Consider the following 12,600-nt stretch of genomic DNA (forward strand, 5'->3'; position numbering starts at 1 on the left):
ATAAGTACCTTGGGGGTAAACACTCTGGAATTAAAAAAAAAAAAAAAGCTATTTGAGTCAAAGGGCAATGCGATGCTGGCATGTGAGCAAATGGGTATAGACTACCCGTGTGTAAATGCAGACCGAAAATTGGAAGCTCCCAAGAGCGAGGGCGAGGTGGCCCTGGGACAGCCCTCCAGTTAGAGCAGAGAACAAATCACCTCAGCTCATTTCAAAATGATGTTCAAGTTGTTTATCTACCGTGTTAGGGGGGCCTCACTAACATGTAGGATGTGGTATCTCCAGTCACAAGGAAGAAAACTGGATGTCCCATGAGACCTCTCTTTGGTTTCATGTTCCTAAGTAACACTGGAGAATCTCTGTGTTCTGGATTTTTTCTGTGTGTGCATGAACATTTGGGTACTTGAACAATTTGAGAAAAGTAGAGCTTCTCTCTCCCTGCTCCCTCCAAAGAAGAGGAGGGATGGAAACTGTTTTCTAGAAGCTCTCTTTTATTTCAAATATTACAGTTAACAATAATGTCCCTAGAGCTTGCTGTCTGCTTCTTCTGAGTGTGTCTCTGGGTGTGTGTGTTTGCACGTTGAATATTTCTCTCACACATTGACATCAGGAGACCTGGAGTAACCTTCATGAAGTAGGTGGCGTGAGGGTGGTGCAAAGCAGTAGAAATAAACAAGAACGTACAAAGCAGCCAGAACCAGACCTCAGTATACTCAGTGCTGCACTTCTGCTGTGTGCTGCTGCTGTCAAAGGAGGTTTTGGGCACCGGTTTAAGCCTTTAATGGCCAAGCGCTGCCGTCATCTTCTGTCAGTCCGTGCTCTGGACATGGTCCTGGCTCTCTCGCGCAGCAGGAATTCCAAAGATGCTCTTGCTGATGATTGCAACTCCAGATACGGGCCAGCGAACTGCATGGTCAGTACGTAATTAATTTACAGATTGTTCTGTTCAGAAAGTGTGTGGTTTCCATATAAAGGTAAAGCATCAGCTTCGTTGCTACAAAAGCTTTTAAAAAGGCAGTCACGTATTTCCATTGCAAGTTCCTTGGGGAATACCTCTGTTTTCTGTGATGTGTTTCACCTGCTTGTACGGGATATGAAGATAATAATGTGGAAGTGTGGAGGAGTGTTTTATTAGGAGATGTAAACTTTAGTTTTATTATAGTTCTGTTTTATTTATGGTTCATATATTATATGTATGCACTAAAAAAACCCACCAACTAAAAATACTGTTTCACTAAGAGTTTATCTCAGGGTTCTCAGTGATGATTTATCTCCCCTAACATTGACGTAACTGGTTAATTGCCCAGAACTCCCACTTTATTGCAGTCTATAGCATTTTTGATGAATATCTGGCAAGATGTTTCACTGTGATTTTACAAAATGTATTGAAAAGGAAAGATCTCAGGCAGTTACAGCCCTATCCAACCGATATTGCTCAGCTAAAACATCCCCAGGAGCACAAGAGATTTCTCTGAATAAATACCGTAATACAGTGTCCTTACAGTATGGAAACTTACACTTTCACACTGCTAATTGTATTTATCTGCTTGTCATTTTCCTTTCCAGGAATTCATTTAAAATCACATTTGGGGGAGAAAATGCTGCTCTTCCATGGCTGCTTCTAAGCAGTTTTCCAGAAGTAAGTATTTTCAGTAATTTTAGTCCCTGAAATACAGTGACAGACTAATAGCACTGAAACTTTCTCTGTGAATCTACTCACAAAGCAGCTCTCATGTGTGTGTGCGTGTGCGTGTAATTTCCCCCACACATTTCCATGTTTCTCTCCATCTTAGCTCTGAAGAGATCATCTCCTCGGGCACAATCGCTCGGGCTCAGCGCTTGGGTTCTGCGCTGAGACAGCCAATGGGGAGAACGCATCAGATTTTAAGGGTGGAATGGGTATGGTCACTGAACTTGTAAAATCGTTTTGCGTATGCTGCCAGGTGGCTACGCGCCAGCAATGACTGCTAAGCACTGACGTTCCTAGTGAGGTGCAGCACAAGGGTGACTGCACACAGGTCTCATTATCAGCACTGCAGGCCGTATGGTTTCCCTTCATCAGCTGTTTCTTCTGTAAAACCTGGTAAGACTTAAGGAATATAACCACCGAGCTTAGGACAAAGTCCGGGAATTATTTTAAAAGAGATTCAGCCCTGTGTGAAAGGAGTGGCGGCACACTACGCCTCCTCGGGGTCAGCGTTGTGACTTCCAGCACATTCCGGGCTCCCGCCCTCACGGCCCTTGCAGGCGGCGGGGGGGCAGGAAGCTGGCCGGTGGATGAGGGGCAGGGCTGCAACGCACCACGGGGCGCAGGCCGCGCGGAGCTGCCGCAGGGCCTCCTCACCAGCGCGGCGGCGGCCGTTACGGCGGGACCGCGCGGCGCTGCGCGCTCGGCCGGCCGACCTCACCGTGGGGGCGGGCGGGCCTCCGACACACAAAGCGGGGACCCCCCCACCGCCTGCCTGCCTGCCTGCCTGCCTGCCTGCTTGCTTGCTTGCTGGGAAAAAGGCTGGGGGACGGCCACGCCGGGGGCGCGCGTCTGAGGGAAGGCAGCCTGCCGCCCCCCGCCGCGGCCAAGGGCAGAACCGCCCGGCGCGGCGGGAAGCCGAGCGGCGGGGAGCAGAGGCTGCCGGGACTTGTAGTCTGTGGGCGGCCGCCAGCCGGCTCGGGACTACGCTTCCCAGCGGCCCCCGCGCGCCCCCACCACCCCCTCTCCAGCCCCAGGCGCGGTCACGTTGTGTTTATCGGCGAGGCCCCGCCCGGCCGCGCGAGCGGTGGCGTCACCCTCGCGAGCCTCCCTCGCTCGGTGGCCCTTGTCAGCGAGGAGGCGGGGGCTGCTTAATATTCATGAGGCGCGGGGAGCGGGCGGGCGGGCGCGCGCGCGCGGGGAGCGGCGGCTGGCTCACTCGCCCTCTGCCTTCCTAATGGCGCTCGCGACAGGCGGGGAGCGGGGCTGAGCCGGGCGCGCGGCGCGAGGGCACCGGCGGAATGCGCCCCGCTGCTACGTGATCCCCCCCGGGACGCGGCGCCGCGCTCCGCTCGGCCCCCCCCGCGCCGCGCCGGGCCGCCGAGCGGCGCTCCCAGCAGGGCGGCGGCGGCATCCCCGGCCCCGCGGGCAATGGAGCCCGCGCAACAGCGAGCGAGAGAAGCCCCCGCGGCGGGCGGCGGGCGGGGGGAACCGGAGAGCAGCTCCCCGGGCAGGAGGAGTCGGGCAGCGCCCGGCGCGGAGAGCGGCGTGGAGCCGTCGGGCGGCGGCGGGCAGCTGGACGGCAAAGGAGCTGGCGGCCCGCGGCGGAGGCGAGGGGTAGCCGGCGGCTTCGCTCCCCCCGCCGTGCTGGCGGCCGGCGGAACTCCGGCGGCCCCCGGCGGGGCCGGCAACGCCAACTCCCTGCTCCTGCGGCGGGGCAGGCTGAAGAGGAACCTCTCCGCCGCCGCCTCCTCGCCCGCCGCTGCCCCCGCCGCCTCGCTGGGCACCCGCAGCTTGGACAGGAAAGCGCTGCTGCTGAAGCCACCCCGGCAGCTGCAGCCCCTGCAGCCCCCGGAGCGGGACTGGGTGCGGCGGGACCTGCAGCGGGGCTGTGTCCACGTCTACGAGCGCCACATGAACTGCTACCTGCGCCCGGTGCTCTGCACGCTGGAGACCACGGCGGCCGAGGTGGCCGCCCGGCTGCAGCAGCTCGGCCACCGGGGCGGCAGCAGCGTGGTGCGGGTGCTGGGCAAGGCGGGCGCGCCGCCGCAGCCCCCGCCCGAGCCGCCGGCGGCCCCCGCCGAGGCGCCGCCCGAGCCCGCGGCGGAGGGGCAGCGGCCGCAGCCGGAGGAGAGGCCGAGGGGCCGGCGGGGGACGCGAAGCGGGCTGGCCGGAGGAGACTGCGGGGAAGCGGCGCGGCCCAGCCGCTTGCCGCTGGGCGGCAGCGCCGAGGAGAGTGACTTGGCCGGCGGCCGGCCGAGCCCGGCGCCCTCCGACTTCAGTCCCGGGGCGCCGCCGGCCGAGCTGTACCTGGCGGGGCCGCCGCTCTCCTGCCCCTCCCTCCTGGGGGAGCTGGGGCTGGCCGGCTCTGACACCGAGAGCTTCAGCCCCAGCGCCGAGAGCGTCTCCGACCGGCTGGATCCCTACAGCAGCGGCGGCGGCGGCGGCTCGTCCTCCTCGGAGGAGCTGGAGGTGGAGCCGGTGCCCCCCGACGGCGTGGAAGCAGGTGCGGGGCCTGGCCGGGGCCCCGCCTGCCCGGGAGAGCTGCCACCGGGGCGAGCAGGGGGGGCGCCGGCGGGCGCGGCCGGCGGGCGGGAGCTGCCGGCGGGGGCCGCGCCGCCGGGGCCACCCGCCCTGTACGTGCAGCTCCACGGGGAGACCAGCCGGCGGCTGGAGGCCCACGAGAAGCCGCTGCAGATCCAGAACGACTACCTCTCCCAGCTGGGCTTCCGGGACCTGTGGCGGGTGCAGGAGGAGGGCATGGACTCGGAGACCGGCTGCCTCATCCGCTTCTACGCCGGTGAGCGGGGCGGCGGCCGTTGGGAGGGGGCGGCCGTTGGGGTGGCGGGCGCGGATTCCCCCCCCCGCCCTGGCCGTTGGTCCGGCGGGCGCCGGGGTGAGGGGAGGGCCGGCGGGTGGCCGGGCGCTGCCCCTCCGCCGGGGCTGTCTCCTCTCACGGGGAAGGTGGCCCGCGGGTGTCGCCGCGCCGGGGAGGGGCCGTGCGGGGAGATCACCGGCGGCGGCGGCGGGCAGGGCTGCCCCGAGCCGGCTGCCGGGGGAAGCCGGGGTGTTAGCGGCGCTCAGAAGCTCGGGGCTGCCCCAGAGCTGATGCTGTGCCAGGGCAGCCTCCCCTCCCTTCAACGCGTGGGTAATGGAGGTCGCTCTTCTCTTGTTTTCCGTTTCCAGCAGCGGCACTAGGCGTTCGAGGTTAAATCAGCCTTAATCTACTGCTTTCCCTAGTGACGAGAAATGCATCAGTGCCGCTGCTGGGGATGGAAGGTCGAAGGCTGCTTCAAGTCTTTGCAGGATGCCGGCAGCTCGCTCGCGGTTGAACGGAGCTGTGTGCTCCGGCGTGCTCTGAGACCACCTCGTAAGGGAGCCGAGGGCAAGGCGGGCTTGCTCCGAAGGGGAAAGCTCCGCGCAGTTTTGCTCCTGAAATAGGTTGGAACTGTGCAGGGCGCGCAGATGCCTGAGCTGAGAACGGTGCATTCCTGCAAACAAAATCCTGTACTTAGCTTTCCGTGTTGTTAGCACTTGGCGATCAGTTTTGCCGTTTGTTAGAGTAGCGGCACCTCACTGAGAGACTGAGGCAGTAAGCGAGGAAAGTACGCAAGTACAGGACATAGCCTTTGCAAACAGGGTAGTCAAAACCTTTAGGGTTTGAAAACAGGGTAGTCAAACCTAACGAACAGGTAGAAGCTTTTTAATGCAGCTTTGCTGTTACAACTTACAGTACAGAATTTGGGGAGTATTGGGTGGAAAAGTTAGCACCCACGTTGTAATTATGCAACCTTCTGCAGTTTTAGGTTTAAAAATACCTTGTGTGTCAGTTGAATTGCTTTGTATAAAATACTTACTGTAATCTTGGAACTCCTTGGGTTTTAACTGTCCTGTCCATCTCTCCAAGAAGGAGAAATTGTTTAATGTCCAAGTAAGTGTTCAAATACCTAGTAAGTTTTCCTCTGAAATAGGTAAACGTGGTATCCAAAGATAAGGTCATGCTAGCAAAGTAGCAAATGCCATCCATCCCCTTGCCAGCTTGGCTGAGTGGAGTGGTCCTTCACTGAACCGTGAGAATGCAGTGCTTTAACTCTGAAAAATACGGAGATTCTTCTCTTGACTCAATTCCGTTGAACGTCAAAAGAGGCGGTAATGGCAGGGTGGGAAGGAGAGCAGTAGGGTAGGTAAGTGCCCTGCTTTATTCAGAAGAGAATGTGGGAGTGGTGGTGAGTGGTCAGTTCAGCTTTTCTTCAGATTTCTTGGTCGGTTGTATCATGACCCCAGCATAACGAGTGCAGAAGTAGTATTTGTTCAAGGGATTGACAGAACTAGGTTAGCTATGTTGGGGTTAGAAAGGAGCTAAAATATTTTTTTCAGATGATGATGGTGGTCTGCGTGTTTCTCTGCTGTGCTGTTGAGGGTGGAAGTCGGCAGGTGATGCTGGAAGGGATGTTGCTTCCTTTATTTCCAGCTCCACTGTTAAATGGGGATGCACAGACATGTTTTAAAATGGGACAACCGTGTGCTTCCTTTCCTAACAGGATGTGTTCTAAAGAAAACACAATCAGAAAATGTAGCAAAGTCTTACACACAGTTAAGCCTGTTTGCATGTAGTTTTTATGCATCAAATGATTAATTCTATATGTTAAATGCGGATGTTCCAACTCTGTTTTATTTCAGTGTCTCAACTTGATTGCTAATGTAGCTTGTACATTTTGGACTTCCTTGTTCAAAACTACTAAATAGAAATGTACTTCTATAAGCATACATAGGATTAAATTAATGCAAATTTCTTACGCAAGTTCATATGCTAAGAAGTATGCCTCCGTACTTCAAAAGTGCAGTGTTTTTTGAAATCCTTATCTCTTTGAGGGGATCTGTGATCAACATCTAAAACACCTGTGATCAGGTGCTTGTAGCAGAATGGTTGCAGCATCTAATGCACCAGACCAGCCAAAAACAGCTAAGAAAATATTACTGACATGTAATCATATTGATTTTATGTAACTGTCTTGGCAAGTTATCTCTGCTTCCTTATTTTGTATTTCCCCCCATGCCCCCAAAGATGAAAGGGAGGGAAGGAGAGACACTTAAAAAGAATACCCATCAAATTAAACTGGAAAGGGGAGTGGTTTTTGGCCCCAAAGGTAGGATGTTTAGCTTAGGAGAAGTACCTTTTTTATAAATGATCCTTCAGGATCATACCCTAAGGAAAGCTTGAAAACAGTGATTTCCTGTTTGCCTGGAAGTTCATTGGTTTAAGCAGCCTGGCTTGTCCCAATGGATAGAGAACCACTAGCATCTCTATCCCTGTAATTTCCTGCAAGCTGTCTCAGCAGGATTTGGCGATCCTGGTCTTGTACTGATGTAAAATGGCATAAACCTAGGCTGGATTTATTGCATCGCTTCTAAAAAGAATTCTTTCACCTAATCCCCTTGGGGTGGGGAGAGAAGAAGAGAGCACAGTGGTGACTTTTGGTCTTTTTTATTTCTGGGAAGAGACAGTTTTAAGACTGGAAGATTACTATACTGAAACTTAACATTACAAATTCTAAATAAGATGATACAGCCAATGATTTTAGTGATTACTGTAGGTTGGTAATTTCTCTACTTGTGGAATCCAGAAAATAAATATTTTTTAAAAAATTGCTAGGACAACTGCAGAGAATCAGGATTTTTTACTATGACAAAACAGCTTTCTTAATAAGTAGCAGTCCACAAACATTCTGTAAATGAAATATCTGTTCTTTTAATGTAGAATTCCAAATTTAAGAGCCCCCAAAACCAAAATGTGACACCAGGAAGGCAAAAGTGCTTCCTGTATGTTGCCTTGGTTTGTTTCAAAACGTGGTTAGTGCATCTTTATTTTATCAGCTCCTCTCCTTTTCTTACTCAGAGTGTGAGTGTGGTTGATTTCTTTTATCTCTTGACTCTGAGCATTAAACAGATAACGCCGTTGCTAAAACAAAATCCCTTATGGCTTTAAGGGTCTGATCCTACTCCCTCTAACATCAATTTGAGCAGAACTGGGCATTAGCGACTGGTCATGCATGTCAACTTTTCTCTCTGTTGAAATCTATCTCAACAAAAGATACTGTTCTCAAAGTTTGAAATGCTTAATCTCTATTTAAAAGGATATGGTTAAATAGCTTTCCACTGAGCTATTACGTTACTGAGTTATGGAACTATATAAGAATCCACAGTGCAATTACAGTCATGATATTGTCGCTGGGAGACCGATTAGGTCAGACTTACTAAACTATTCCTAAAACCATAAGAGTGGCTGTGATCCAGAAGGCTTCTCGCAAACAAATTATAGTATTCCTTATTGCTCTGTGAAAATAATTTTTGTAAAACATAAGTTGTCCCACTGGCCTTGATTTCTCTATAACTTGCATCTAGAAGGAAAAACAGACTAATACAATGATCTCGTCAGTTAAAAACTGCAAAACTGCTTATTTGTTTTGAGATTTTAGATAAGCATGGAAAATAAGCATGGAATCATATTCAGTGCTGTGTTCTGGAGCATCTGCATGGCAAAGGAGCATGAGTAACATGATCTTGAAGACTGGTTCAGTACAATAGATGTTTGAGGCTTTTTTGTTTTACTCCTGAAAGGTGATGTTATTTGTGATGCTGGCACTTGGCCACCATTAAATTCTTTGCTCTTTGATGTGACATAGGGCTTCTGCACCTGCTGGTGTCATCAAATATATCGCTTTTCAGTAGATGATTGCCTATAGGCAGGATACTAAGAAATGCCAGATGTAATTAGGGGTGTTAATTTTGCAACTGGCTGTTAGATGTTATATGGAAAGAGATGCTTTTTGCTCATGTGACCTTTTAGAAAGCTATGAGGAGAAACAAATCCAGCTTTGTCTCAAAGTTCATTACAAGAACTGGTGGTCTGTCCAGTATGAAGATAAGGGTGGGAAGATCTAGGGCCAGCATCAGTTGCGGTGACCTAAGCAATTATTTGGTTGTTTTTTTAAAAAAGTATGCTTGGTAGTTGGGGTCACACTAAGACCTCAAGCTATATGGATGGAAACGTGGTTTTAGATGCTTACTCTTACATGAAAACACCGTAGGCCTGGCAATGCTGAGCTTTGTGGAATGTGACATGTATTGAATCACTAGCTCCTTGTTGCGCTGCTTGGTGAATAACTCAGTTCAGCTATTTAATACATTGGTAAACTCGATTTAAGATGACTAAGTGCCATTTAAGGGGGGAAAATGTGCAAAGACAGACCAGCTTCTTAACTGAGGGTAGGAGAACAGCTGTGCCGTAAAGAGCTGCTGCCTTTGAAGCACTGACTTAGTTCTGAAATCCAGTATCTTATTTAACATGAACAAAACTAATTCACATTAATGTGAATGGATGCTTTTTCACAGATGCGATTGGAAAGGAGAGGTCTCTGTGAACTTGTCTGAAACTGAAAGGAAAAACAACTTCTGCCTAGGGCTGCCATGATCTTGATTTTTTTCTTCCTAATGTGACTTGGATGTACGTTCTTCTACCTTGTAATCATTTATGTGTTGGCATCTCCTGCAAAGAGAAGTAATACCTAAAACTTGCTGCTTTGGGAAACTATCTAATTTCAATTACATAGGATGTTTAAATCCAAGCTTGGTCCTTGGCAGGACCAAAGGAGTGAAATTTCTAGTCCTGTTCTGCAGGAAAGTTTAAAATGGCTGCGGTGCTGTTGGCTTGCTCCACCTGTCCATGTGCATAGCTGCTTGCTTATCTCCTTGCAGTTGGAATGGGGTCTTTCTAAGGTAGGCGGCTTTGCGAGCTCAGAGGCTCTGAGGAGCTCGGAGGCTCTGAGGGCACAGCGGCCTCTCCTCCTGAGCAGGAGGAGCTGTGCAGATAATGCTGGAATGCTGGTGAAACCGCAGCTGAACTTTGGTATGTGACAGCTGTTAAGTACAATGGTTTTTTGCAGCTTTTAAATTCTGTTGTACTCCTGGCTAGAATCCATAATTTAAGTACGTGTGAAGTACCAACATGGGAGATTTCAGGGTGATGGACATAAGAGTTACTATATATACTAAATATGTAGTACCTAAATTGGTACATCCAGGAGCTCAATTTCCTCACTGCTGCAGCATGGGATGCAGCGTTCACCCCCCCTTTTTTTTTTCTTTTCTCTTTATGTATTTTGATACTATCCCTCTTTCCATATCTCACCAGCTATTTCCTTAAAAAATCAATTCTTTTTTTTTTTTTTTGAAACTGTGCATAAACATCCTCTTGATGATGAAACTGCTGATACACCTAAAAGCCCTTGTGCAATTAAAACATCCATCTGTTCTGTTAGGACACTGACAGACTGCTATGCATCTAAAGCACTACGTGGTTCTTGGGGAGATACTACTTAATAGTACCAAAAAAGAAACATTCATTCGAAACAGTGTTAGCAACTGGTATGTGCTTCTTAACTACCAAAAACTACTTTGTGGTTTTATAAAACAATATAAAGAGAGATTTCTTTGTTATCCAAATGATCCTCTGGAAAAGAAGCAAGTATAAAACACCATGTCTGAGAAGGTCAGTTTGAAAAGTATATGTATACAGAATTCCATAGAACAGAAGCTTAGAGATAGAAATCCTAAAGAGTGCTACTTGTTATGCTCAGCTGTTTAATTTGGAGGGAACCTGTACCTCACATGCTTACAGCTGTTACTTCCCTCTGCATTTAAGGGGTGGTCATTTTGAATTAACTGTTTAAGCTATTAGTATCTTGATTTGGGGGGGGGGGGGGAAGAAACCAAAGACTGACTTTCTATTTGCCTGGGACAGTAGAAGCAAAGACACTTTGACTTAATCTTCAGTGTTTCGTTATTTCAGTGCTTGTTGGAATGTGGCACACTGGCATTTCAGATCAAGTAAATCTGCGAGTGTACTTGTTTTCAGTTTCCCTTGACTCAATTTTATTGCTCTATTTTAGAACTTTTGCTCAAATGAGGATTTGCACTCTGTGAAGCTGTATGTCTGAAATAGCCCTGTAATAGCTTTATTCTTTGACCCAGAGAACTGATGTTGCATTTACCTTTGAGGTTCTTTTGGTGAGGTCTCTCTTTTTTTGGTGTGGATTCAAATGGAGTAGACTTAGATGCTTGGAGTCAGTTGCAGTTTGTGTGGGGAAACTAACTCAAGTAAAAGGGGTGGAGTGGGGTGTACTAAAGTCTCTTTTGTTTGTAAGCTTCACTGTCTTGGCCATGCTATTCCAGCTTATTTTTTCCTTCTCAAAGTTGTTTAAGAGAAATGCAACTGACCTGTGTAAACAACTAACAGGTTTGAAACTCACTGAAAAATGAATGTATCTTAACTTTTTCTAGATTTGGCTCCAAGACAGGAATTCTGAAAGACTAAGCTCTTCACGAGATATTTAAGAAGCTTCACAGGAAGACAATGTCCTCATTTAAAAAATAATCAATAATGTCTTGCTTATGATAATCATCTGTAAGATTGGAAACCTAAGTTAAAATTCCAGCTGTGTGGTAATGACAGAGTTATGTATAGATTTGAGGTATTTAAGCTTGACAAAGTTTGTCAGACAGTTTCTGCGAAAATTGTAGATTTTCAGCTTCCCACTTCACTCAAAACTGCTGTGTTTTATTCTTTGTGTAACTTTTGTCCTTCAAATAGCTTTTCTGGACAGTTGAGTTAGCTGCAGTGTTACCTTTTTGGAGAGAATAATTTTTACATTTTTCACTATAAAATAACTTGTATTTGCTGTAGATTATTTTTTTCCAATTAGGTTGGCATTTGTCCAGTATGCTGTCTTACCATAGATATAATTTTCCAAAAACAAGTAGTGGCAAACTCTAATTGAACATTTTCCCACTGACTGCTGTGAAGTCATCTTGGATAGTGGAGAATTTTAAACTTTTAAACCTTTTTATTTATGGTATACTTTAATTGACTCGTGATTTACTTTTTGTCATATGTGTGCTATATGATAAAATGTTAACATGCAAAGAATAGACATCTCTTGCCTGTTGGAATGCAACAGCTGTCCTAACAGCACGGAGGGACGTATCTGGGTTGTAAATGAATAACAATATTGTGTCCCGTTAAATTCTATTCAGGATTTCAGGCAGTCAAAATTAATAGTAAAACCAGTTTTCTGTGGTGTCTGTGCTGGTACACGCACTTTGGTGGTGGCTTTTTAAAAAAAAAAAAAGCATTGGCAGTAATCACCATTTGGAGTCCTGTCTGTAAGTTACCACGGCTGTGGTCACCCCCTCTGTACCCTCTGCCACTGTCACATAAAATAATTTAGTTACGTAAGTTGATAGTCCAAATTCTTTATGCCAGTTGCCACAATCAGGGTTCCTCTTGCTTCCCTGTTTAGCTAACTAGCTAGTCCTGACCCTTTGGGTCTGATGGCTGAGACTTTCTGCTCCTGTGGTTGTGGTTAAAATATGTGGAAGAATGGGAATGTTGCAGAATCTCTTGGGGTTTTTTGTGGCCCCCCCCATTATTTAGGGGGCAAAAATTGTTCTTTGAAGAACATTGCATTTAAAAATGACAACTGTTAAATCAGGAAGAAAGACCTCCTGGAGTGAAAAGTCATTTAATTTCACAACATACCATACTATTCTTTGAAGCTTTTTCTGTTGATGGGGAAGTAAAATTTCTTCCAGCTGGCTTTGACTTATTTGGAGGGATGCTGAAAATACTCATTGCCCAACTAACTGTGTGTTCCTCAATCTGACAGCTAAGAATAACTATTTACATATTGATGTAAAATACTGAGTTTCAGGGGATTTTTCTCTCCAGTTTTATCTAGCTTAGTTCTCGGTGTAGAAGGAAAATGAAATTGTGTAAGTAAAGAAGATTTTTAAAGTTTAACTCAACATTTTTTGTGGGCCAGAGGTGAATTTGGCCCTTTGCAGGGTATTAATTG

The 12,600-nt window shown here is 48.4% G+C and overlaps 1 protein-coding gene across 1 annotated transcript in view; it reads left to right on the plus strand.

The window, feature by feature from the left end:
• Positions 1 to 2,849: 2,849 nt before the first annotated feature.
• The window catches only part of PHLPP1 (PH domain and leucine rich repeat protein phosphatase 1), a 145,948-nt gene continuing 136,197 nt past the window's right edge, over positions 2,850 to 12,600 (plus strand). Inside the window, exon 1 of the mRNA XM_072853161.1 lies at positions 2,850 to 4,487. Within this exon, the coding sequence (XP_072709262.1) occupies positions 3,119 to 4,487 (1,369 nt within the window). The 5' untranslated portion in view covers positions 2,850 to 3,118. The remainder of the gene's footprint in view (positions 4,488 to 12,600) is intronic.

Source organism: Ciconia boyciana, chromosome 2 (assembly GCF_034638445.1).
Source record: "Ciconia boyciana chromosome 2, ASM3463844v1, whole genome shotgun sequence".
Taxonomy (NCBI): Eukaryota; Metazoa; Chordata; class Aves; order Ciconiiformes; family Ciconiidae; genus Ciconia; species Ciconia boyciana.